Consider the following 27,601-nt stretch of genomic DNA (forward strand, 5'->3'; position numbering starts at 1 on the left):
GTAAATTGTCTCAATTGAAATATTCTGCTGACCACAGAGGGCTGTATGCTTCGTTGTAATGGTTAGTCATTCTATACATATTTTCTGGTTCAGTTAATCTACTATGGCTGCTCACAAACTATTGCAGGGCAAAGATTAGGAAGCAGCTCATTAGAAATATTGTTTATGCGAAATCCACTGTGGTCATAGCACAATACAACACAAAAGGTAAATCAAACCCCCATTCCAACAATCATTTCCCCTGCACTGGCTGCTGGCATAGCCAGAGACATCTAGAAGACCGGGAAAGGCTGGTTTTAAAGCAGCTAATTTAAATTTCCTGTGATAAGCCTGTACTGGGATACATATCTCTGCTTTGATGTTTTTCTAAAAACCTAAACAAAACCAACAAAACCCCAAGCACCCCTGTCTTTTACTACGAGTCTCCTGAGGAAAACTTGTAGGTGCTGCAATCCAACCAGGCTGTTGAGGCAGGGCACGAGCTTCATGCAGACGCCAGCTGGCAGTACAGCCTCACTTCCCAGTGCTTCATATAGGAGCTGATGTCCCTTTCCTTGTAAATTCGGTGTGCACCACTAGGTCAAGACTCCACAAGTAATTGAGCCTCATGCTGAGGTCCCAAGCAGCTCCCAGCTCCTTTGGGTGCCAGGACACCTTGAGGATGTTCAGCTCTTAGCAGGCCCAAAGGCACCTCTGCTCATCTTCAGCACAGAAGGCACAAAGCAACACTGTGAGAAGTCTGTGAGAAGTGTGTACCAGGTCCTTACCTTACACAGCAAAAATCCCACACTGGAAAGACAGAAAAAAAACATAACAAACACCCATGGTACTGTTTATAACTTTTTTTTTTTTTAATACTTATTTCAAATTTATAAAAGACTTAAGCTGAAAGTCTTTATAATGGTTGATTTTTACTTTTAAGAAATATGGATAGATGTGGAAAGTAATTTAGCACTTTCTAAAAAGGACTGAGATGTTCCTGATAGAAACAAGCACTCAGGAGTAAAGGCTTTAATTGAATTCTGGTTTGGGTTCAATTACAAAGAAAACTGTTCAGTTTCAGCTGTGCTGTGAATTCAGTGAAATTGCATTCTGGTCTAGATTTCATCTGGGGAAGGGGGACACACACACATTTAGATTGGTCCTCTTTTGTATTTTCTTTTTCTCAAAAAGCATAGGCATTATTTAATCTTCCTCTTCCTCTCCTCGTCATTTAATTGGGAAATTTGAAAGGACAGAATGTCAGTGTTACCCTAATCACACACTATCAATACTGACATAGGTCATGGGCAAAGGTCTTGCTTCTGGGGTTTCATTCCTGGGGCTTCTGAATCAAAAGAGAAGCAGCCACCATTTGTGAAAAAGGCCAACATCTGTCCCAGTCTGGAAAAATTCTGGTTGGTTTCAATGAACCCTGAATCTGATCCAGATTTTCTCTCTGTACCCCACATTGTACTTCAGATGAGAGAAAACTTAAGAGGAAACGCTAATAAGACAACATTCCTTGTTAGGAAAATAATGGCCGATTTCTAGGACCATGTCATATGGACCATAAATACATAAGCAGTCTTATTTCACATCCTCTTAATCAAAAGTTAAAGCAGAGAAGCATGTATTGATGTACTTTTGTGAAGACATCACCACTGGTGCTGGAGCAGAAACAACCACAAATGATAAAACTCTTTTACTTTTACTTCTACTATATTTATGTCCTTACAAAGACACACACCACTGCTACTAAAAGCTTATAAGGGATACCTCTAACAGCTGTAAGCAACAGTGGGTCCTTGAATAGATAATAAATTTAGAGATGCTTAACTGACTTTTCAAAGCTGCTGAGCACCAGTGCTTGTGAGAGGTCAGATCTTTAAGCTATAATTAGCATACCAATATTAAGTTCAAATGCCTGTATTTGGGGATGTTTGCTATTGAAAAGAGAACTTGTACTTGTTACAGTAAAAGCCTTCTTATGGAAGAGGTTACTGACATCTCCCCAGTGAAGGCAAACAGCACCAACATGTCTAGGTCAATGCACACTGTGTCCCTGAAAGTAATACACCTTCAGCAGATGCTTGGAAATGAGGACCTGCTGCAATACAAATACATATCAGGAGAGTCCAAAACATCTGAGCAGCTGCAGTGCTACAGAGAGCCCAAAGCAGCACATTTTTCTTGTTATACCTCATTTCTTTTCCCATGAAACTAGAAAACAACAGGTCAGAGTTTATGCCAGATGGTGGAAGTGGTTTTTTCTGGATTAATTTCAGGTTACTTGAAATTCAATCATAGTGTTTAAGATCTATGAAAAAGAGAAACAATGCACATTTAATGCTAGAGTTTAGACACCTAATGTCACACAGAACAAGGCATTTACAGGCAACAGTGATGAGCCTGAATTCTGTGCCCCAAAGACCTGCTGTACATGAACTGTGACACTGAGTGTTACAGAAATCAGCTATACTTGGTGTGGGTGCTCACACATCACACACTGCAAGAAGCAAAACTGAGGACTCTGAGTCTCATAATAGTGCTACATATATAAAGATTAATGGGAGCATCTGAGTGGGTCTTCAGAGAGTACCTACCCAGGTTCAAAGTGTTCCTCTTAGGCTCTTTGAGCTTAAGACATTGGAAAAGCTTAGACCAGGCTTTAATCATCACAAATAGCCCACCAAACAACCATTCTTCCAACATATTGAGAGCTCTTTCAATAGATACCTCTTTATTTGAAATGGAATGTATCTTGAAAAATATGAAAAATAAATCACATCTCTCAAAAATCATTTATGAGTCATATTTACACACAATTTTTTTTTGACAACACTGGTATTTCTGCTCACAAGAGAATATGCTAGAAAACATTTCGTACATCACTGCAGCTATAATTCAGAAGCTGGCATTTGAATATCATGAACCTTAAAAAAGAGGAATTACTTCAGGATGTCACAGAAACAACACCCACTTGATCTTCCTTTTCCCCAGTTCCTAAATTGTCTTGGTCACCACAGCTTGGATTTTTTTTTGCTAAATCTGCCCCTTGATTACTTTTTTTTTTTAATTATAACAAGTAATTTTGTCCTTTTCATGAACACTGTCCTCACTTTTGCTATCTATACCAAGCATTGCCTATGTGTGTGTTTTACCAGCATTTTTGTTTATTCTGAATGAATTTACTTCAGCCATGTGCTCTCAGATTTCCTTTTGGGTTTTTTTTTTTTTTGGAAGAGGAAGGACAACTTAATTTATTTACCTGCAAAGCTCCAGTAAGATGGAGCATGATGTGCTCAACCTATTTTCATAGTCATTGCTTACAACGCAGTAACAGAGAGTATTAAACCCAGATGTTCAAATGAAGACTATGGAGTAATAGAGGGGCAAGATGAAAAAAACCCCAGAAGTACCTCTTATAACATCAAACAATTTGTTGGTCTAAAATTACTATCAGTCAAGAAAAAAAAGACCAAAACAAAACAGCAAAACAAAAAAAACCTCAAAGCCCTAAAAACCCCACATGCCATGGAATTCAGAGCGTGAGAAAGTTGTCAGACTGTCCCCATCAGACAATTTAGCCTTATTTATACTGACAGGGCATGAGCCACATGGTCCAACTGTCCCCAGGGGACCCCAGCCAATTTGTTCCCATTCAGTTTCCAGGAGACAGTTCGGAGACACAAGGAAAAAGTTTGATCCTTCCACCCATCCCACTCATTCAGGCTAGAGGTATCAAGGTAGATTTTCTGACATGACCACCTCTCACACTAGGAGGCTGGCTGACACCAAAGTTTTTAAACAGGTAACACAGCAGGTAATGACAAGCAACAAAAGATTGTTGAACTACATCAGTCCAAAAGGTTTTCAGGTCATCCTTCAGACCAACTTAAAACAAGAAACATAAAAGTGGGGTATTGACCTTGAACCAGTGAAAAAGAATAGCAAATTTGAAATGAACGCAGTTTCCTCATACCTTCACGTTAATTTTCTCACTAAAATGATCATCTTTAGCTTTCAAAGTACAAGTACTTCCAGAAGAACAGTAAAACTTTAGCTTTAGACTACATCCACAGACTTTTGTGGCATATAGAGTCTTGCATCCACTGAGGACAAGAATAACTGCCTCTCTCAGAGAAATACATGTGTCTCTGCTCAAATAGGAATTAATTTTCATCAGTTACATTTATCCTTCAGTAGGCTAAAATGTATTCTAGTAGGTGAGATCAGCACTATATCTGCATACCTGAAAAGGTGGATTAGTTTCTCAGTAAACTGTAGTTAATCACTCTAAAGAGAAGAGCCGAATTACAAATTGCAGTCTATTTTGTGAGTCTTTGACTAGCTCATTAGAGAATCCCCTTGCAGCTCTAACATCCAAGCGTTAGCAGAATGATAATGGCAGATGTACAGAGAGGTGGAAATTGAGTACTACGATTGCCAAGCCAGCGAACCTAATCCTAGAAGATGCGGGGCACCTTCGATTTCAATTAATCACCAAATAGCGACTTTGTTAGGACAGCTGCAATCTACCACCCCAAGCTCACCACGCAGCCAGGTCGAAAAGAAGCGCTCAGGAGTAACTACAGAGGATCGTCAGGGCTTTGATTCTGCACCATAACAAGCTTTACTTGTCTAGATATGTGACCCTGACACCAGGGGGAAGGAACAAAGATGAGGGCTAACACAGATCTCAACTTAATCCTTACAGGACTGAACTTAATCTTAGAGTGCAGAGGAAGGGACCAATGTAGTGAATTCTAAAATCTCCCTTTGAGTATCACTTCAGCTTTTTGCTTTAAACACTTACAGAAATAAGCTTGCACCGAGAATGTAAGGCTCTTGCTGTCAAGTTACACCTCATTTACACAAAAAGCCTTCGATGTGTAGCTGCAAAGGATTTTGTTTATATTAATGTAAATTGTAAAGGGGCCAGAAGCCATTTTCCTCACCACACTAGCTAAAATAAATATCTCCATGGCTTTGACATTTTACCTTGGACCAGAGATAACGGGCCACATCGCTCTGTCCCACTTGCAGCCTCCCCATTCCATTTAAACCCGAGAACCTGGGCGGTAGCAGCACCCGAGGTGAAGCCAGCCATGGTCAGAAGGGCCCTGTCCTGGAAAGCTCACTGCCCGTGCCCAACTCCCTCCTCTGCACTGGGCAAGGAGCTCCGACCCGCTCCCGCCAGCATCGGCAGCCCAACTCCCACTGACTTTTAAGAGGCAGAGAAACACACACCAGCTGTGCAATTAGCCCTTTGTTTTCCAACTTCATGGCTTCATCAACGTTTTTAGAGGCAAGATGGCACGCCTCTCTCAACATCTGACAGTGCTAAACACCAAAATTAACCTAGTTCATCTCAGCTAGAGAGCAACTTTCAGCTTATAAAAACTGTGACCAAAATAATCCATTTGCACACTAAAACATACATAAATTTTAAACTATGGACTGCTTTAATGCAAGACATTAAAAAAACGCCATGAAAATGCAACACAGGTTGAGTGTCCAGATCACTTGAAAACTGAGCGTGCAGAGGGAGCCCTGAACTCGGACGCTAAGAAACGTTCATGAACACTTCCCAGCTCTGGCCCACCAGCCTAGGAGCAAGCACACCACACAGACACCTGGAATCCAACTCCAATTCCTGTATCACAAAAGAAGTTGGTCAGATTCCTTCCGCTCATACACTAAACAGATTGGTTTTAATCTCAGAATAATAAGCAACATTGCTTTTTTGAATAGCCAAGCATGAATAACTTTTTATCATCTTCCACGTTTAATATTAAAAAAAATTTAAAAAAAAAACAATTAAGCCCCAGACTATAATTGTTGTTCTCATTAGAGAAAATATGTTTTAGCCAAATCTTGAAACACACATCACATTTTCCATGCTGGTGGAATATAGTGTATTTTGGGTAAAAAAATCAATAACTTTTTTTGTCAAATTGCACACAGTCAAAGTACCCAGAACTTCTCCATTCTTTCAGGGAGCTCACATGCATATTGTTTTTTCCTTTACTTTTTTTGATACGGCCTACATTCAGAAATGTCTTGCAAATAAGCCTTAAAAAAAAAAAAATAAAAAGGAAAACAAGACCAAAAGAAAACAACCCTAATAAATAAAATAAAATACATTAAAATAAAGTCACAGTACATCATGTCTCCTAGAAGTCCCATCGCACCAAAGGATCCTTTCCAAGGTTCATAAATAATGGATTTGAAATGCTTCTCGGCACCGAGGGCGGCAAAGCAGCAGCTGGCTGAGGTTCGGGCTATTGAGCCGCTTCTCTCCCGTCTACCTGCGCCTCCGGCGTTTGCCCACTTTCTGAGCCCCTGGAGCAGGTCCGCCACGAACGCGCTCTGTCCCTCTTCTCGGAAGCGCTCCGTGACCGTAACCTGCAGTGAACAGAGAGCACAGAGGGCAGCCCGTCAGGCGAAGAGGCGGCGGCCGGGCGGCAGCCCCGCGGGTGCCGGAGCGGCGGGCGCGGTGCCGGGTCCGGGTCCGGGTCCGTACCTGCGCTAGGCGGAGTTGGAGGCGCCGCGGAGCCGCGACCCGTGGGGCGCCGCCAGGTGCTGCTGCTTCTGCCGGGTGGAGCGCACGGCCAGGATGGCCTGGCGGTTCTTGTACTGCACCATCTGCAGCGTGATCGCCGCGTTCCAGCCCTGCTCCTGTGCGCACCGAAAGTCGATCTCCTTCCCCTCGGCCATCACCACCGTGAAGTACACGTACTTGCCCTTCCGCTCCACGCAGTCCACCGTCTTCATGTTGGAGAAGTGAAGCTCCTTGATCTTGGCCGCCGGCTCGGCCGGCGGTGCCGGCTGCTGCTGCTGCTGTGGCGGCGGGGGGTGCTTGGGGGGGATGAGGAGCAGCCCCTCCTCGGTGAGGATACAGCGCTTCTTCTTCCAGAGCTGCAGCAGCCCGTCGCTCCTCTTCTCCAGCATGCCCTCCTTCACCGCCTTACAGCCGCTCTCCAGCATCCTTCTGGAAGGGTTAGACGGCCTCCGCCCGCAGGGGCTGGGCTCGGGGTGCAGGCGGCACCAGCCGAGCACTCTCCGCCGGGCGCCGGCTCCGAGGCGGAGGGCCGGGAGCGCCCCGGCCCGCAGGAAGCGGAGCGGCTGCCGCCCGTGCCGCGGCGTGGCGAGCGGCGGGCGCTGCCGGTGCGGGCGGCCGGGGTTGTCGGCGGGCTTTTCCCTCCCCTCCCGCTTTTGAATGCGCCTCTCCCACCCGAGTGACACCCAGCGGAAACAGCGGCTCCTCCCGGCCGCGGGGAAGCCCGGCGCAGGAGAGGAGCGGAGCCGGGGGCGCGGCGGGGGCTGCGCTCCCGGCGGCAGCGAGCCCGGCCCGGTCCCCGCCCCTCGCCCAAGGCTACGGCACAGCACGGCCGCGGAGGGAAGGGTTCCCCGCCGTAGGTAACCAGCGCTAGACTAATACAGAGAGATTACCAGGACACGGCAAACGCCCGAAAGCGCTCCTTTGCTTCCTCGGGGTGTTCCCGCACTATTTAGTTGAAATGTAGTTCCTCAGCCCGCCTCCTTGGGCAAGAGCAGTAAAGGGCCCTCTTCTGCGTGTTTTCGATTCAAGCCCAGTAAAAGGTGCCAGTTTCCAGCGGAACCCTGATAATTAAGCGATCATCGCTCCGTTAAACAAAAGAAAGCCTGAAAGAATCTGGTACAAGAGCGTGATCCCTTATGCTGGTCTGGGAAGCAGCTTCAACTGTACATATAAAAGAAATCTTTACTTTCTGAAGCAGTTTGAGTAATGTCTAAAAGACATCTGTACCACAGCCCTAAGGAAACAGCAGGACCTCAGTACATGGAAATTGCAAAAGCAGACTAGGGGAAAAAAAAAAAAAACCCCAAACAAAATCAAACTGGCAAGCAGCTAGGAGCATTTTTATCACTCTGCTTTGCTGCCACACATTTGCTTATTGTTTGGATTATCCCCCGAGGTTAGCTTTTGAATAAATTTGAGTAGAAAAGTACAGTGACCTAAGGTTAATATGAAACTATTTAATTCTTAATCCTCTGATGTATTAGATGTAAATCAAAATCCCACATAGCTGAATCTGGCTGACAAAGCCAATGTAAACTGAATGCTAGAAGTTTCATACTATGTCTGAGAGCACTGCTTTTAAACATACATTTATCACGGCCATTAAAAAACCCTCTTCACACCAATCTTGGCAGCTGGGAAGCAGATCATGCTGCAGCATGTGCTGTGTTCTAACAGATTAGAGGAAAAAAAAAGAAAAATTATGATAGCTTCAATTGAGTTTATCTCTGATAACATTTTAAAAAGGATTTCCTCTTATAATCTTTTTCTCTTGAAGTTCAAAGGTAATTTTGATAAATTGCTGTGGGGTAAACAATGTAAGGCAATAAAAGCAATTAAAATTTAGCTGGTTTACCCTGTCTGAGGTAACTGGAAAACAGTAAGAAAGGTAACCTGACTAGCCACAAATTAGATGGAAAAGGAAATCAATATACTAAACCATCCATTTATATAAAGAATAGTCCTTTCTCCTTAGAGCTGAATGGATAGACTGTAAGATACAGGTCACTCCCACAACCATTTTATGCCTATTTTAACAGAGGCACATGCTAATTTTCAAAAGATCTGAACACCATTCACCAATTGCCTCCATCAGCAGTTCACTGCCATTTGAACCTAATTTTCCTTGCACAAATATCTGTATTGCCAGCTGACTGCAAATACAAGGTGTCTCAAAAACAGCTTGAGCGACGTAAGAGAATTCCTGCCTTTCCACGTGTGTTCTGCATTTATTTCTTTGCTCCTCCTCCATGAGGTCTCTGCTCATGTGACACACAATTTTGAAACTCTACTAAAGCAAACTGGTTAAAATGCATTCACCTATACAGAGCAGCTTAATAAAATACTGAGTTTATGTAAGGCATAGGACACCAGGCTAAACCTACAGAAGACCAATTTCTAACAACTCACCTGTTCAGTTTTGGTTGCTGCTCCACTGCTGTAAGCAAACAGCCATTTGATTCCAGGTAAATGCACTAACCAGTAGTGTGGAAACTCCCATTAGATGTGAGAGTGTCACATGCTACACTGTAACAGCATTCAAAAAACTCTCCCCCCACCCCACAACACTGCTCTGTAACACTTAAGGACATTAACATACAACCTGTATCTGTATAATTTAAGGTTAGCTTTTTCTCTTGTTCTCAGTACTGACAGTAAACTGCAATTAATCACATGAAAAAATGGAGACTAGTGTACAAGGCCAAATATTTTCATCAAACATACAGGAGAAAGAGATTAAATTCATTCTATTTCACCCTTCCATGCAAAGCATTGAATGTAAGATTTTGAATCCAACTCCAAACACTGATGGACATACTCTAATATACAGACTCACAGCACTCTTTATTCCTGGTGAAATTCACCTAAGCATGTGGTCAGAAGCAAACACGCTAAACATCCATTTAAATTTGTACTCTGTAAGCCAACAAATATTAACAGCCATTTAAAACACACTATGTTGGACCAAAAAATCCAGATCAGTCAAAAGCTACAAGACTAGTGCAAGATGAAATACTGACAGTTCCATGATAAAAAGAACAAAATATTGCACAGAATTTGCCAGGAAAGGATAACAAACTTTGTTTTCCTAGATGGAAGTCAAAACTGAACTTCTGCAAATGTTTGTTACATTAGTATTTTTAGAAACCACATTCAACAGTTAGGCACACTACAATATCGCACTGAGATTTTCCTTTACTTTTCTTGAAATACATATTTAAACCACTGCATTTATATAAAATTCTTCACATCTGCTACCATTATTGAAGTTTCAGTAAATACTAGGCAGGTTCTGCAGCCATTCCAGAAATAGATGATGTGAAGATGCCTCCTACTGTCAAACCTGAAATACTACAGTCTGAGAATGTGACCTTGGGTGCAGACTTTTCCTGTCAGCAACTCCATCTCACAGATACCTCTATATACTCCTCCGTAAATGAAGCATAAATGAAACATTTACCATAACAACCATACTGCCCCAGGCCTCAGCATTCCCTAAAACCATTTAGTTGGCAGTACCAAATAAATAAACCGTAGGCAATTCATCAGCTACTGGCATAGCAGCTTCTCCAGCCTAGCTTTTTCAAAGTCCTTTGCACTTCCAAGGCAGTGGTTTTCCAAAAATATTCCAACTGAAGCTCACACGTTGTAGAGAAAAACTAGGCTGCAAAGGAGCTTTTAAGCTTCTCAGATTTGACCACTGCAGTAAAACAAGCTGAGTTCAGAACAGTTTCTCCACTACAGGGTAAATGAAATCTGAGCAATTACTTGCCAACACTTGAGAACACAGAAGCAAAGCTCATAACAGCAAGTTCAGGACTCAAGCCCCTCCTGCAGCTGCAGAGCCAACTTGTGTTGAAAATTCACAGGCTTTAGTCAGACACCTGTGAACACAAGAGCCCTTCTGCCATAGCCTCTCAAACCCTGTGTGCCTGTCCCTGGTATACACAGGCACAGAAAAATACGGAATAAATAGCTTGCCTGTGCTTGGTGTACCCTGTCTTGTCTGCTTTACTCACTCTGATTTTCCTACAGAAGCTGAGATGCACACCACATGTGGAACACTACCAGGCGTGAGCAAAGGTCTGACAAGAGAATTTTAAGACAAATGAGACAAATGCCATGTGGACAAATGTGTACCTCCTCTTGTTAGTGTATAGAGTAAGACCTTATTATTTTCAGTAGATAATTTATGCTCAATTTAAGCAAGCATTAGCAATTAAAAGTCAATTATTTCAATATCCTCTTGAAATCTTGTGGGAACCTCAAACAGGTTACTGAGCAGCTATTAAGAAATGAAAATGGAGATGTGGTTGTAACAACTTTTCCGACCTGTGTCTTGGATTAGAGAAGACCACATCTGTACCGAAAAAAGGAGAAAGCGCTGTAGAGCTGAGTCTCTCTATTCCAACACCCATGTGGCTCTAGACCCAACCCAGCAGACCATCAAGGCTGCTCATGCTTTCATTATCAGGCCCTTTTGTACTGAGGGGTGTAGCATTTTGCTTCCTCCATCTGCTGAGTGTCACAGCACAATCCTCTGTGCCCAACAGAAGGCATTTGATAAACAACTACTGCATAGACACCTTTGGATATAGGAAACCTTTAGCAGAAAGGTTAATCATTCATCTGCATATAAATTTCCTATTAATTTCCAAATCAGGTCGACAACAATGAGTCCTGAAACACATGGAAAGTTTTGAGTACCAGCTTGAAGATAAATGCATTAATTCTCTCCACTTTTCTACATTCTGCTGGCTTTCTCCACTTAAAAATAAAAACATGTCAGAATTACAGTATCAGCTATTAGTTTCAGGAACATCAATTTCAATAACCCAGAAGAGAATCTAAACTTATGAAACTAGGAGACACTGGTAAGCAGTGTTCAAATAATCCAAGGTAACACTTCTAACTGCACCTGACATCAGTCTTCTCCAAAAAGTAATACTTTGGAATTTTAAGCTTAAATCTGAGCTCCTTTATTTCAGGATGCTGTAATTTTTTTTAACATTAACAAAGTTGTATCAGACAGGCAAATTCTTCAGTTGTAATCTAATCTAGACTGCTAAAGAACTATGAAAGAACTGAAAAGAAGCCTCCCTCTCCATCAAGCATAAGCCCCGAAAACCCTTCCCCTTCATCCAAGTCTCACTTAATTCTCCTCTTTCCTCACCAACCTCCCACTTTTCCCCCCAAAATAATTCTCCCTTCAATACTGCAAACAAAACTGGACAGAAGACACTATTTACACAGGTGTTAAATTATGGTGGGTTTCTGCAACTGCTGCCAAAGACAGCAGTTTCTATTTCAGTGACACATTTTCCCAGCCAGAACCTGTTAACAAGGTAACATACCCTCCTCAAATATTAAAGAAGGAGATTCTCTACACCTGGTATAAATGAAAAGTAAAAAGAATGAGTCAAAACACTCCAATCAATGTTGAAAGTTTAATGTTCCTGCTACATACTGCCTTTCAGAACTGCTAAACAAGAGTGTCATTAATAACAAAACTACAGTAAGCACCAGAACAGTTTTAATTTAACCAATGCCATAAGAACTGGCACCTCATTTATATTCTTCTTTTTGCTGCAGTCTGGAGAGCACAAGAACTGCTGATTTAGAACTAGCATGTCAATTTGGAGAGAAGCTTACCAAAATCTGTCAATAGGATGTATTCATGACCCTGGATCTTGCAGGCTGCAGGTGTGCATCTAACAACTCCCCTTTTCAAATATTGTATCCCATTGTATGTTATGAAGGTGTTAAATGAGAAAGTAAACAAAGAGCAAGCCAAATTTGTTAAGTAGTGAATTTTGAAACTTACAACTTTTAACAGTTCATTTTCTTTTTAAAATATAATTACCAGATGCTGTTAGCAAAAATGGGCTAGATCTAAGTAAGGACTTCAGAGACTTCCCGTATCCAGAGGTATGAACCCCAAAGCCCCGCCTTAATGACTTCTCAAGCTCAGAACATACTATCACAGTTTGGTCTCTACACATCCTCAAGTTTAAACTTAATCCTGGGAGATGTTTAGAGAAGAGACCATGTGAAACCCAAACACCTGGCAGGGTCAGGGATAAAGGATAAGCGTAAGCATATTCTGATACCACAAAAAAACCACAACCACATCTAATTTAACACATAGCTACTGAGAGTGTTTGTTAACCTTTCATAACTGCTTTTTCTATGCTATGATCTGTGTTACCTAAAAAACACCCAAGATCACTTCAATGGTCCTGCTTTACATACAGCTATAGATAACAAGCTCCTTCTCCCAAATCTACAGATACCTGGAGAGGAGGGAGATGAAGTCTGACAGGGATTCTGAAATGAAGTAGTGTGGTACTTAGGCCTTCAAGGAATTAAAAAGAAAAATCAGTAACAAAACTAAAACAGTTTAGTCAGAGGACACTAGACCCACATCTTCTTGAGTGGGGGCTGAGGATTTAGAAGGGCACTTGGGATAAGCTTAATTTTGTATTACTTACCCTCCAGGCAACAGACATGCTACAGAAACTCTTCAATCAGCCCTATCCTCACTTGGTCGTTGCCTCCTCCTTGCCCTGCTCTTTTAAAACCTTTATGGCTAAGTGTGTAAGTGGCACAAAAAACAGTAGCTACTGCAGAAATAGATCCATTTCCAACACTACAAGGACTCTTCTATCCCTGAAAAAGCCATCTACTTGGCTTAGAAGATTAAAATATACATATATATATATAGTTGTGTGAAGGACAAGACAGCATGAAGTATAGTAGCATGCTAGAGTGGAAAAACTCAGAATACATCAGTTCACAGCCTCTTTCAGCTCAGTAGGTTTAAATTTACATCTCACCAAGCACCTCCACTGCTAGGCTAGAGGTAAGGTAAGAACAAGACACGAAAGATCTTCTAGCCCATGTGTTTCAACTGACAAAAATATCCAATATGGACAAAGTATGAACCAGAATGTGCAAACACAAGCACAGTGAACAGAACATTAGGTGAAGAAAGCAGAATTTCTTTGGGTTTGTTTCCTCATAGATGCTTGATACAGTGAGGACAAACTAGAATACAGCCAGGTGTTTCCAGCACTCCCTTCGGCTGCAGGGTATGCTTTGCTCACGACCACCTAGCTCCATCTACACTGAAAATCCAAGGCACTTCGCTCCAGATTTCATACTAATAGGCAATGCCTTAGAGTCAGGCACAGCAATACCGAAGTCCTTTATCAGATCTAGCCCCACTTCTAAGAACTTGTCTTCTCTAAAATGGCAGTGTGGACCAATCACTGAAACATTGAGCTCAGATTCACAAGTATCACACTGCAAGTGCAAAGTATGGATCAAACTTTCCGAACTGTTGTGTTTGTTTTTCAAATGCTATATAATTTACTTTTCAGTAATTATCAGCTTTTGTTTCTAGTAAAACATAAGCTGCAGCATGTAAGATATGCATTACCAGTTTACACATGCAGATACACAAGTAATAAAACAAGACTAGCTTCTGAAAATACTAGGTTTTATTCACACCCCTGTGGTAAACAATAACCTTAATATGATGACTAGGTTTCTTTTGTAGATCACTATGTCACATAAAATACAAAACCCATAGCATAAACAAGCTGACAGTTATGAATGTTTAATGTGGTCTCATCGGGAAATTAAACAAGTTATACTAGTCTCCTCAAGTAGTCAAATTCAAAATGCATCATTATCTCCAAGTTAGTACAAGTCACTGCCATTTCTATAACAAAGTAATGAAGGCACAGCTAGTGCAAGCAGACTTAAACCCGTTCAGACTACTGGGCTGAAAAAATACTTTGGTTGGTTCTTCAGGAGAGAGTTTTCTCTAAACAAATATTGGTCTCAGTTAACAGTTCTGATCATCTTCACAGCTGCAGTCTAATAGCTACATGACAAAGACTTCACAAGAACCAAACTATGTAGCAATGAATTAACATTCATGCTTTAGGGCATTTACTGCATTCTACATATTGGCAGAAAATTATACTGTTAAAATGCTAGGTAGATTGAACCTACATTTTAAACTGGTTCTTAAGTGTTCGATTTCTTTTTTTAACAAATTGGTTACTTAATTCTACCAAGATACAAAACATAAGGCTGTAAGTAACTAATAGTTGTGTTTAGGCTATTACAGTGCAGGTAATCCTCAAGGCCACAGACACACTGCTTCACTGCTGCTTGCATTCTGCTGGGTTTTGATCCTTCTGTTGAGAAAAAAGGAAATACAGTTTACAGAAACAGTATTTAAGAAGAACTATCAATATTGCTAAGCATGCTTTCTCAAGCTGCAATATTCTTCCAAAGTTCTTTCATCTTTTCCCTTGCATTAATTGTCTAGCATTAGCAACACTACTGTCTTTGGATGCAGCAATATCCACACTCATTTATTTTGGCTTTGTTGGCACATCAGGATACAATCCAGAATAAAAACCTGTTCAGAACTAAGTGTGGTGAAGTACACTAAAAGACACTGTAACTGGAAAAAGCAGAAGAGTGAGGTGCAATAACAAACAATCCAGCTCAGAAGAAGCATGCAGACCCTCTTCATAGTTTGAGACACAAGCAACTTCCTATGGGCAGTAACAAGAGCATGGCCTAATGCCAGAAGACACTGTAGAGCAATGCAATGAAATGCCAAATCACAGTTCCTAATGCTCTGGAAGCATCTTTTGCAATAAATTCCAGTGGTTAAAAAATTCTAACATGGAAAACTACTGTTCATTAAACAGACAGCCAGTAATATGGGAATTCAAGAAAGTTTTTTTGGGGGCATAGTTCAGTTGCACTCCACCAGCAGAGGAGTTCACTTTTACTCCACCACCTTCCTTGGTCTGGACAGCTATTCTAGGACCACAGCACTTCAATAAATTCAGCTGGCTTACAGCCTGAGATCAGCTTGCATCACTGTAGCACCACTATCTCCAGCCTTTGAGCAGCTCTCTGAAACTGAACATAGTCTAGCCCTTTCTGTTCTGTTTCACTGAGAAAAGCAATCTGAAATGGTGGAAATAAGTCCAACTTGCAGCTGCTTCATTTATGTTTCAAAACTTTCTTGACTAGGAACCAATTTGAATACACTATAGCAGATCAAACATCACCAAGATGGCTGTACATTTTGATCACAAGTTTGTACCCTGCCTTTCTATCTACAATGCTAAGATTAATGCAATTTTCTCAACAGTAATTTGATAGCAGCTCAAACCATTCCTACTGAAAAACACTCATTTGAAATGACAAGCCCTTTTAACAGCAGGCATTTTGGAGCACTTCACAGACTTCATGGCTGCAACTTTCACCTACCACATCAGATGCTTTCAGATGCCAGATGTACCTTTCCCTCAGCTATTAAAAAGCTACTAATTGAGTGGCTCACAATTGTTTTTCTAGCCTGATTTGTGATTTTTCCTTTCCCATGAAATAAGAAAGCTCCCAGTTGCTCTTGGCTGTTCACATTTTAGGACTTGGCTGTAGATGCATTGCTGAACCTTGACTTCTGCTACCTCAAACAATGAAAGACTTGCCATTTACCTAACATAAAAGAGCATATTTTGTATTCTGCTGGGAAAACCTGTGCCAGAGCCAGCTTGTAGCAAGTTCCCAAAAACTGAAACTGGATAACACAGTTCTCTCCATGTCCTTACAACCATTTTGCAATTTTCATCATTAGGCAGCAAATTGGTGCAAGACAAGTTTATAGAAAACCAAGCCTGACTAACCTCAATGCTCAAAGCCAAAAGTTACTTTTACAAAATGACTCCTGGAGAAATAACTTTCACAAAGTTTCACTACTAATTCTACTCTGTCAGAATTAGGCCTGAAACAGCCTCGAAACAAAACATGCTCACCCACAGGAACTAAAGGTTTAATACTTAAACTAAAATCAAGATTCAACATACATAAAATTTTAAATGTTTGTATGCATACACAATTTTTAAACATTCATTTTAATGTCTTACTTTTGGTTCATAATCAGGATCATTTTCTTCATCTGCTTCTTCTTCTCCCTCCTGAAAGAAAACACTTAATATTTCTCTAGCTTATCCACATTCAACTCCCGGAGCCATTTTCATGAAAATGAAAATTAAATTGTACTCAGAAAGACATTCATTACCACTTTATGTTACACATATTGTATTAGTTTATCCTCCATAATGCTTATCTTTTGACATCAGTGGCAGCTTAATTTTTAAGATACCTTAAAGGTTGTCTTAGCTTGGTTTGGGGTTTTTTTTTTGTTGTTGTTGTCTTGCTGGTTGTTTTGTTTTTTGGGTTTTTTAAATTATTCCTCTGAGATCCACCAAACAGTATGTTTTATTTTATTTCAGAAGCAACTCTTAATGTCCAGAGCACTCAAAAACAAAAGAAACTCTTATTCTAGACAACAAACTATTACTGGTAAACTATTTGAATCAAGGGCATCGGTCATCTTACCTCATCATCTGCCTCTTCACCTTCTTCATCATACTAGAAAAGAAAATAGTTTTGATAGCATCATAAATGCAGCCATCTATAACTCAAATAGATGTCAGAGACCACTCCATATTGTGATCATAAGAGAATCATACAATGGTTTGGGTTGGATGGGGCCTTGAGGGTCATCTAGCTCTAACCACCCTGCCATGGGCAGGGAAATCTTCCACTAGACCAGATTGCTCAGAGCCTCATCCAAGCTGGCCTTGAATATCTGCAGGGATGAGACATCCACAGTTTTTCTGGGCAACCTGTTCCAGTATCTCACAATACTCACAGTAAAGAATTTCTTCCTAATATCTAATCTAAACCTAGCCTCTTTTAATTTGAACGAAGAAGCTTCTGTGTCTGTCAATTTAAAAACGCTTTTTGCACCAGCACGAGCAATGTTCAACTTGCCCTGGTGAGCTCTTGCAGAGCAGACTGTCCCGTTCCACGCAGCCCAGGAGGAGCTGATTACACTGCCGTGCCACTTGGGGCCGCCAGGGGACAGTGGAGCCCAAAGCAACCAGTCCTGTCAGTACTTCCCTCCACAGCCCCAGCCAAGCCTTCGCAACAAGGGCCAACAGTTTAATTCTGAAAATTTATTTTTAAGACAGCACGTATCTAAGCCATCTTAACATTCAAACTGTCCTTGTTTAGCGGAGGCAACGACAGGAAAAATGTTTTATACCTGTATAAAGTTCTGAGGCTTTGTGGTTTGACAATTTCAAGCTTAGCTCTTTTAAAACACTTAAGCTTTTGCAGAATTTGCTTTGATTACTTTGGCATGCTTTGAATGTGCTTATCTAGCTTGATTTTCTTTTTTTAATAAGAGAGTACTTTTGAAAGGATGAGGCTTCAATCTCATAAAACTTCACAGCCCAATGTCACTGTAAGCACAAAGAACAGGCTCAGCAGCTAAATAAAGTCTCATTTGTTCTCTGGCAGTTCATTACAGTTCCACAAAGTATTGTGCACACTGCTCTAGGAATGCCTTATATACAAAATGCTACTATGACATCCTCTAGATGATCAGCTTCTACCACTGCTTTTGCTACAAAACTCTGAAGTCACTACTTCAAAGAAGAATTATTTTTATGCTGCTCTTCCTCAACGATCTAGGAAGCTCTGCTGCAACTGACATCCCTTTCTAAAGATATCAATGTAAGAAATTACCCAAGGTCCTCAAACAGCATTATTTCAAGGTTTTTAGTGTTCTGAATGAACATTATACTTACGTCATCATCATCATCTTCAATAGCTTCTCCAGTGAAGTACAGTACTGACCGGGGCACTATACGTTCACGCAAGAAATGACCTATTTCAAAGTCTGCAGCAAGGATTGCCTCGGAATCATCATCCTGCATAAAACAATATTATTTCCTAAACTATAAGATGGTAACTACTTTTGACACATACACACAAGTTACATGGTTTTGACGTGGTCAGATTTACACAAATCCCATTACTGATTTTTTTGTTCCAGGAGCTGCTTTACAGAACTGAACCTGAGGGGCCAAGTTGACACTTTGACCAGCCCACCTACATTATACAGGGAAGAGCTGCTGCTGCAGTAAGCCTAATTATATACAGTTTTGGAGTTTCTTTTGTTCCAAGTATAAAGATTACTTAATATCTCCCACAGACTTTCAGTTCATATGCACAATACTCTTAAATAACTGAAAAATAGCCAGGTGAGCCTACGACAATAAAGATTTTACAACCTACTTCTGATTCCTACAGTGCATCTCCTTCTTGAGTCCCATTAGACAAAGTCACTATTGAAGCACTTGAACACCTGAAAATGCTCTCTGATCCAATCCTAGACTTTCACTCCTCTTGTTTTCATAGCAAGTGTTCTGCTGTCTCCCATCTGAGCAATTACCTTCTTTTTGGGTTTTATTTTTCTAAATGTTATGAACATACAGCTTTTGGTGTCCATGCCAACTAGAGTTCTAACTGCATGCTTCTGGAAGCTTTAATTTTGTATTTCTCACTCAAGTTGCATAATATATTCCCTACTGTTATGTATTTTTGGTAGTTTTTCTCCTTACAAAAACATGGGTTATTGCCATAGTGAGCACACAGAAAAGTAGGCTCTTGCAGCTTTCTGTTCCTGTTTTATTACTTTCAAGAGTTAACAGCTTGAGAAATTTTTAACAGAATAAAGCACTAACTGGATACATTCAGCCATTAGATAAAATCACCCAAAGAACACCTGAAGGGAGAGACTTACACCATCCCTTATATCGCAGATTAATAATGTAGAACACTACATTTTTACAACTGTTAACAATCCACAAGGTAGCTTTCAGGAAGCATAAACTATTAAAGTTGACTAAAGTAACTCTACCATCCAACTCAAACACTCCTCCTGAAAAAGAAAACTCAAATACATACTAGTCTTCATAAGTATTATCAGTTAAAGATAGAAGCAGTTAAAGCTGAGGTTGTTTAACAAATTCTAAAATTCCAAAAACACTCCGTCATCATTTTTTAAATAAGCCAACTTACCAGGTCTCCACTTTCAGGAACTGTAGGGGAAAAAAACAGAAGAAACAAGTGAGTGAGATAGATTCTATATCTAAAGTTATAACATGTAAACTAGTGTTCAGCTTACCTTCAGGAGGACTGAAGAAGTTGAAGAAAGAGTCATTGGAAACAGTTTTTGTCACTGTCCTGACTGTTCCACGGCCCTTATGTTTTTGCTTCTTCTTAATGGTTTTCAAAGTAACATTCTTTCCTTTTTTCCAGTCTATTTGGCAACTAAAGAGGAAATTAAAAATAAAAAAAAAATGACAGGGAAAAAACCCACAACCACCTGCAGCTTAATACCATTCCTTTTGTTACAAGTATCTACTGAGACTATCACAACTGGAAGAGACACAGGGAAGAAAAAATATTAAGCTAGTATTTATTGAGTCCTATCTTTTCGTAAGTTTATCAGGTGAGAACAAGAGTAACAGGTTAATTTTTGGATCATTTCTTTTCAGAAGTTTTTCCTTCTCCACTGTCTCTGAAATGCTAATTTTCATTAGCTACCAAATAGTGCCTAGATTTCTATCAACAACTAGTATTGCACCATTTTTAGAGCCACCCATCCATTACTAAGCAATGTGGTATTTGGGCATATTAGTAATATGCCAAAGTTCACCACACCTATCATTATAACCAATAAGTCCTTAAAACAATGCATCAAGCAAGCATGTAGGTTTTGGCTAATTTTGAGTTGTTTATGAGGATTCTGTCTTCTTGTGTTATATTCATTTGTTTGGGTTTTGTTGTTTTGGGGTTTTTTAACTCTATCCTGCTTACAGAGCAAAATCATGCCTACAGGCCTCCCTAACAGTCAAAGCATTCCGGTGACAAGCAAATGAAAAAGTCACATCAGTGAAACTAACTGCATTTGCAGAAGTTTTTGATTAGATTCTTCTACAGACTCAAAGAAATTGAGTGAGTTGCTTTGGGACAAGAAGGGGCTATCCTAGCTACAAGAGAAAACAAGGACAAGGAATTAATAATTTTTACAAAAGCAGTGGCATCTCACACCAAACTCTGTCAAGATTCATGATTTTCCAATCAGTCCAAGTTGGGGAAGACAAAACAGTTTAATAAAAGCTACCCAAGCACTTAAAATTAAACCTTACAGGACTTTGCAAAATATGTTAAGTGACTGGGAAATAAAGAGGCAAATAATTCAGTATGAGCAACTGGAGATTAGTTTAAGAGTAAAACCAATACTGACTATGCAGTGATAGACTGTAACTTAGTTGTTATCACTCAGAAGAGCAGTCAGAACACTGGAGAGACTTCAACACAAAAGTTACTGAACAGACCCAAGTGTACTTATAAGAATAATTATGTACAACATAGTTTTTTCTCATCCCTCAGTTCACAAAAAAGGGGAAATGTAGAGGAAAAATTATTTAACTGATTTAAAACAGAAGATTTCACTAAGAAAGGAGTGTGACAGCTTTTTAAAAAGAGTAACCTGGAATTATGATGACTATTCTGCATTTCTCAAATAGACAGAAATTCAAAGGCAAACATTCAATGCTTGTAAAACAAAATGGACAACTGCAATATAAAAAGTAAATCTGGAATAAGCTCCCCAAAATGATGCATGTCAGAAATACAAAAAGATTAAAAGAAGCAATCAAACAAATTCTAGCAAAAGCTATCCATGCCTACTAAAAGATACCACCATCCACCTTTCAATTCACCTTTAGTGACTGCAGAACAGTATTTCTAAACAAATACTGACTATATTTTTAATTTATATGCCTATATAATATATATGCTTATAAGTTATGCAATACAAATAATGTGGTTTTCTATATTGTATGGAAGTTATTGGTAACAACTAAAAAACTGATATCAAACCTAGCTGTTCCCAAGTTACTAGGGGAAGTATCTTTTCCAGCACCTCCCCAAGATGCTGTAAAACTCTACAGCTGGATAATACTAAGGAAAAAGCTGCTATATTGCCTTAAAGCTATCTATTAGCACTTACCCTGTACAACCCATGATTTCTGGTCCGTCGAAGGAAAAGGGATCAGAATCATCTGGCTCTGACCTCATTCTATACGTCTTTGTCAACACTTCATTTGTGAAGTAGTCGTTTGGTTCAAAATGAAATTCTAATGTGAAACTCTTAAAAAGAATTGCAGAACAGTAACTTTAGTTATTTACAAACACCTTTAACTTCTTAACACCTAAATCCAAGCAGTACACATGCAACAGTATACACGTTTCTCCAATACATGCATAACTTATTCTAGAATTTTCCACCCAAGTTGTACAATAAATCTTCAAATCTTTCCATTTACTTGTTCTTGAAATTTCTAGTTATTATACTGCTTGCAGTAATGACAGATCTCCCAGCACACAGATTTCCTGCTACTAATGTATAGGGAGAGTTTCTAAATTTAAAAATATTACATCTTAGAAAACGGTCTGATTTCTGCCAGGGAAATATATGAAATTACAGGAGTTACACAAAAAGTACCCAAAGGTATCAAAATGCAGTGGTGAAACCTAAGTTATCAGCTATTAAGGCAAGTCTCATCAGAAGCTGAAGGTTAAATTTAATATACACTCATTCACAGGGTGATGCAAGATTAGCACTAGACCTTGTACTGCTTTCTCAGGAGCAGCAGCTGTATATTTTCTCATGATTTCCACAAGACAATTGGCTATCACAGACCATGTTGCTAAAATACAAATAATTCTTAAGATAACATAAAAGTAATCTGTTTAGTAAGTCAAACTAACCATAGGCTGTCCAACTTCTGAAAATTTCACTTTTATATCTTTTAAGTATTTCAGGATAGGTTCATCATGTTCCTGTAGAGAAAACACAGTGTATTTAATTTTCATAACATTCAATTACACGCAGATTTAAGGCCTCACAGAGATAAAAAGCCATGTTTAGAACAAGTTTTACTTGGAAAGAAAACCTTGTTACAACACTGAAATACTTCCATGAACATGACCAGCAGATGGCAACAATGGATGTTACAGAGCCCCCAACCCAGAACACAACCAAAACCCATGCAAACACCACGTACAATTTTTAGTCCTGTCTAATACACTTTTCACACACACGTCTATAAGCACCAAAAATTTATTAGTATCATAGAATAGGTTCAAGAAATAAAACAGCAGGGAGCTATGTCAGTGCTCTGTACTCTCACTTGAAAAGTTTCCAGAGATGACATCCAAGTAATGCTTCCATTATTGCTCTCCAACAGACATCTCAAGTACCGTGGTGTTTCCACTGCTTTCTTAAAGACACTTAGATTAATTACCAATGCAACTTTAAACAAAGCCAGACCACTGCCTACCTGAACCATATCACTGAGCAAGTCCACATTCTTGAATACTGTCAGCCAAAACTCAGGAATTCCTTTAGGGTCTTCTTTTTCTTCATCTTTTTTTTCTTCTTCAAGCTTAGCTTTCTCTTTCATTTCATCCTTGAGAAAATAAAAATATTGGGTTTCCTTAATTTTAAGATGTTCATCATAAGATTCATCAGTTCTTTGTTGATACCAGTGTCATGTGGATGTTTAAGCAACCATTAAGAATTAGCATCATTATTAATAGCAAGTAATCATTACAAACCTGTTTTTTTAAAACTTCAGCTTAATGAATCTTGTTTCATGCTAAAGCTTGAGATATTGATGAGAACTGATTAAGATACTCACTGAAATTTCTTCGTCAGCATCTGCTTTCCATTCACATTCTTCTTCTGTGGGCTCATAAATGGCATTGATGATTTCACTTCGCTGGAAGATTAAACCAAGAATATTTTCTAATTTCCTAGTTATTGCAATCAGCAATACCCTAACCAATAAATTCCTAATCCTAAATTACACAATTAGTAATACATTAACTATCTACCTTTGCTTCTGGCTCTAGAAGATTGATTCAGCAATTAGGAAGTTTTCAACACACTAAAATAAACACCAAAGTCCCAGAAAAGTTACAGCACCATCTGACATTTGCTCAATTAAAATGAAGTTTGATATATTGAAGTCATTTTGGTAACTATGGAACAGAGTTAACTTTTCACTCCCTTAATACTAGTTGATATTCACTTGGATGGCAAAATTGTATCAACTGAATTGAAGGGGCACATATGAGACCAAAGTAATTTGGAACATGAGTAAGTTTTCTGGTTTATATTCCCCTGTTGTATTTTAGATGAAGCTTTAAAGTACAAATCAGAGTAGCACTAAAATACCTTGTCAAATAAGGGCTGATAGAGAGCAGCATACTTTCTTTCCAGCTCATGAACTTCCTCATAGAACTTGGCTTCTATCTGTGCACACTGAACTTGAAGGTTCTTGAGAGCATTCACACGTCTTTTAACAACTTTAGGCAAGCTGAAAAATTCAGTGACAGAACTGTTACTAACACTGCATTTTAAGCACATATTGATCTCTCCTTAACCAGACCCCTTGCAAGTTAACCAACTTGTACCACAACACATTTTACACTGTTTTAAGCTTTACAGGGTTTAAGTCAAAGCTGCAACCAATTTCACCAATGAGACTGAAATCCTCAGCACAAGCTCTTAAAGCTGAGGCTCAAGCACAGTTATTACCAGAGTATTCTAAACACCTGGGTAAATCATGAGAGAAATTTGTGCAATAAATCTTCCTTCTAAAAATAAGTTCTACATTATTAATGAGTAAGAAAGTAAAACCATAGCACTGAGTACAACTAAGAAAGGTCTCACCATTAATTTGCTTGGTTTTATGAAAAAGTTCAAGACAGTTACTATTTGTTTAGAAATTTGATGTTCAAAATTTGCTGCTTTGTTTCACTGAGCACAGCAGCTGGTAGCACTGTCTTTAAACACACTGTCTGACCCAAAGTGAGCCAGAACTGGTTTGCTAAATGAGCCACTGTGTTACAAATGTGTAAAGGAAAGCAATTACTGCATGCCTCATAAATGAAGATCAACTACGGAACATTTTGGCAAGAATTTATAGCAAGTTTTGATACATGAGAAAACTACATGAAGTACTGCTAATAACATTCCTGTATCAGCTAATGCTTATAGTCCAAGCATAAAATTACTATATTAGAGACACCAGGCCTCCAAATATCTGTCCATAGTTTAAATAACAGATGTTTCATGACCAAGGCAAAGCTACAAAAGAGAGTCTAAGGAGCAGCAAAGTATCCTAAGAAGTGTCCTATACTATAACTGCAGAGGAAAACATCAGCCACTGTAAATATTAACATTCTTTATGAAACTCCAAATAAAAACTCTTCAATTCTGAGATGCACTACAGACAGACCATATTAGTTTTTCTGCTATCTGAGCAGCACAGTGGTTTATGACCACTAATGCCATAGACAACACTGTTCAGAAAACAGAAGAACCATTTTAACACTGCTCATACTAAACGAATGGTGTACCTTTCTACATATCCTGCAGATGTTCCTACAAGACCATCAAGTCTTTCCTGAAGGGCTGCAAGAATCTGAGGATTTTGCATCATCTGCACAGTCAACTGCCGAGCTAAATTAAAAAAGAAGATTTATGTAAGCACAAAGTGCATCTCTTGGACAATCTTGAAAGAAAGAATTGTGCATAAAATAAAGAAAGTTAGACATGAATTACAGATGCAGAAGAACTGTTTAAAACTGTGTGAAGTCTCCCTATTACCAAAACATCTTTCTGGTTTATAAAATCTGATTTCCGTCCAGGATTCCTAGAGTTTAATTTCCCTTCTGATTCTCACCTAAAATAGCTGGGAAATCATTGAAAATACACATTATCCACCTCTAGGCTCCTGTGGGACACCTGAATACTTACCATTTCATTACTGTATGCCATTTAATTGCTTCAGCTAATGAATGTGCTCCCCAAAATTTTGCAATCCACTTTTGAAAACACTTCTTTCAATAGATTAGCAAAGCATAACATCTTGAGCAAAATGTTCTATTTTAATGTTATTATTCTGTTCAAGCAAGCATGTAACACGGCACTACCAGCAGTCCAAGTGATTTTATTCCAGAGATTATTAGTTATTTCTTTTGGCTAATTGCTCTTTAGATTCCATCTGTGCCACCACACTTTAAATACAAAGCATGAGTAAGACTGTTCAGCACTGACAAAACAAGTATTTTGATATGCACTTATTTTTTTTTGTTGAGGGGGAATTAAAAAAGATTTATTAATTTCAAGAGTGGTAACACTAAGCATGATTTGTTCTGTTCACTGTCAACTCAGCAGCAAATTATTAGCAACTAATCAAAAGTAAGAGATACACATACACACATATATGCACGAGTTTTTTATATTCAAAGCTTCACATGTGTGAAGTTTTATCTGTTTTCAGTTTTGAAATTATCCTGTTACATATCCACAATAATCCTGTGCTTTCCAATTATACAGGTGGCCAGCACTGCCTGAACCTGGTATTAACCATGACTACAATGAGTAACTGCAAACAACTAATAAAAATCACTCAATTTCAAAAAAAAAGTCCTTGCTTTAGAACTTAAACACAACTGTCCATCTGGAATTGTTTTACCATTTCCTTTTTTTTTTTTTTTTTGCAGTAAAAGCCTTTTAACACACTAATTAGAAAGCACATATTAGAAGTTTAGAAACTCTTGGTTTCAACATCACCTTTGCTGTTGGTATCTTCACCAGTTTCTTCTTCTTCTACTTCTTCAACATCTTCCATATCCTGCTGATCAAGTTCAGACTGTTCTTTGCTATTAGAAATATTCAGTAACAGCATCAAGAAGTTAATTTTATAATACACTATAAGGAGCTTAAACAGCTCAAACTAGAGATTATGTGGATAGAAACAAACTGTCACATCTTTTGACCTATGACAAGCAAATCTCAATAGCCAAACAAAGCCACATTTGTCTTCACAGAAGTTTCACATTTGAGAATCCCAGAACAGTTTAAAGAATTAGCAACTTTCCAGAATTACAAAGTTCCCTTTTATAAAAAATTCCTTCATCTCCTGCTCTTATTAACAAGTCAAAGCCTCCTTCTGCTCCACGTATCTTCCTTAAGACGTGCAGGCCTTGAGAACTGTAGGTAGGATCACCTGCACTATACTTCAAATGCCACAAAATAAGAGCACACAAACTATAGAAAAACGTCTACATGGAGCGAAACAAAATGAATGGACAATATTACCTGTTTTACCCCCCCAGAATTCCAACTAACATAGGAAGTTGACTCATGCCTTCTTCCACTTTTTTATGTACTTACAATCAAGATCACAAACCCATTTATCAAGAGCAACATAAGCTTTTCTCCCACATGCTATAAACCTCAGGTCTTCCCACAGTGCTCAAGGTCAGTATCTAGACGCTGCCTATGCAGTATCTGGAGCGCCCAGCCATGTCAAGTACAGCACAGGACACACTCAGAGCCTCAGTGAAATCATAGACAGATTTTACTTACTTGTCTATGTCTGCCATTCTGCTAGATTTCAAACACTAGAGAAAAAAAAAGAAAAAAACAGGTAAGAACAGTGGCACTACATTTCAGTTATAAACTCTACGGTCACGTGGCATAACACTAAAAGAAACAAATCATGTCAGCTTAATGAAACATGGTAAATATATATTACAGTCTGAAGCCTGGCACATCTCCCTTGCACATTTTGAGAACTGTCTAAAACACAGAAATTTTGAAAAACTTTGTTCTGGTTTAGAACCTACAGATCTACTCACATAAACTGAAGTACCAAGTACCAGCAAAACACCATGATCAGTTTTAGATTTAAGGACTGTACTAGTATCACTGACTGAAAATTAGTCCTAAGTATAAAACTGGAATATAACCTGAGGAAAAACTGAAGCAAAAAGGGTGCTGGTAACTGTTTACTCATTTCCAGCATGTGATTACAGACAGAACATACTTACAGCTAGAACAATTTAAGAATGAAGATGCCTTTTTGTGGCTTTACTTTCAATCCCAACTTTACAAAACCAATTCCAAGTCATTCCTCAGAATACCCACAATATTGCAACAACAAAAAAAAAAAAATGATGCCAGGTGCCAGGCTATTTAATGTGACTAATTCCCATATTCAGAATGATCACAAT

General features: G+C 39.2%; 2 protein-coding genes across 2 annotated transcripts; both read right to left on the reverse strand.

Moving 5' to 3' along the window:
- Positions 1-2,705: 2,705 nt before the first annotated feature.
- On the reverse strand, positions 2,706-7,389 carry PHLDA1 (pleckstrin homology like domain family A member 1). The gene is made up of 2 exons (XM_041465668.1): positions 6,509-7,389; positions 2,706-6,390 (listed from the first exon to the last, which is right to left on the reverse strand). The coding sequence occupies exon 1, from the start codon at positions 6,970-6,972 to the stop codon at positions 6,514-6,516; it is 459 nt and encodes a 152-aa protein (XP_041321602.1). The 5' UTR covers positions 6,973-7,389; the 3' UTR covers positions 2,706-6,390; positions 6,509-6,513.
- Positions 7,390-11,980: 4,591 nt separating this feature from the next.
- Positions 11,981-26,989, reverse strand: NAP1L1 (nucleosome assembly protein 1 like 1). The gene is made up of 14 exons (XM_041465537.1): positions 26,955-26,989; positions 26,157-26,245; positions 24,938-25,040; positions 23,751-23,892; positions 23,212-23,292; positions 22,852-22,980; positions 22,280-22,351; positions 21,519-21,658; positions 19,626-19,771; positions 19,520-19,539; positions 18,244-18,366; positions 16,985-17,017; positions 16,510-16,560; positions 11,981-14,757 (listed from the first exon to the last, which is right to left on the reverse strand). Exons 1-14 carry the CDS (start codon positions 26,969-26,971, stop codon positions 14,722-14,724), a joined length of 1,182 nt encoding a protein of 393 aa, XP_041321471.1. The 5' UTR covers positions 26,972-26,989; the 3' UTR covers positions 11,981-14,721.
- Between the last annotated feature and the right edge of the window lie 612 nt (positions 26,990-27,601).

This window comes from Pyrgilauda ruficollis, unplaced genomic scaffold (assembly GCF_017590135.1).
Source record: "Pyrgilauda ruficollis isolate IOZ18807 unplaced genomic scaffold, ASM1759013v1 scaffold19, whole genome shotgun sequence".
NCBI lineage: Eukaryota > Metazoa > Chordata > Aves > Passeriformes > Passeridae > Pyrgilauda > Pyrgilauda ruficollis.

Bases quoted from the DNA above. Each gene is read 5' to 3' on its own strand.
- PHLDA1 (XM_041465668.1), bottom strand. From the start codon at position 6,972: ATGCTGGAGAGCGGCTGTAAGGCGGTGAAGGAGGGCATGCTGGAGAAG.
- NAP1L1 (XM_041465537.1), bottom strand. The intron at 23,293-23,750 runs GTATTTTAGTGC...TTAATCTTCCAG, and splicing joins ATCAGCCCTTATTTGACAAG to CGAAGTGAAATCATCAATGC. The intron at 17,018-18,243 runs GTAAGTATAATG...TTTCTTTTCTAG, and splicing joins TTGAAGATGATGATGATGAC to TATGATGAAGAAGGTGAAGA.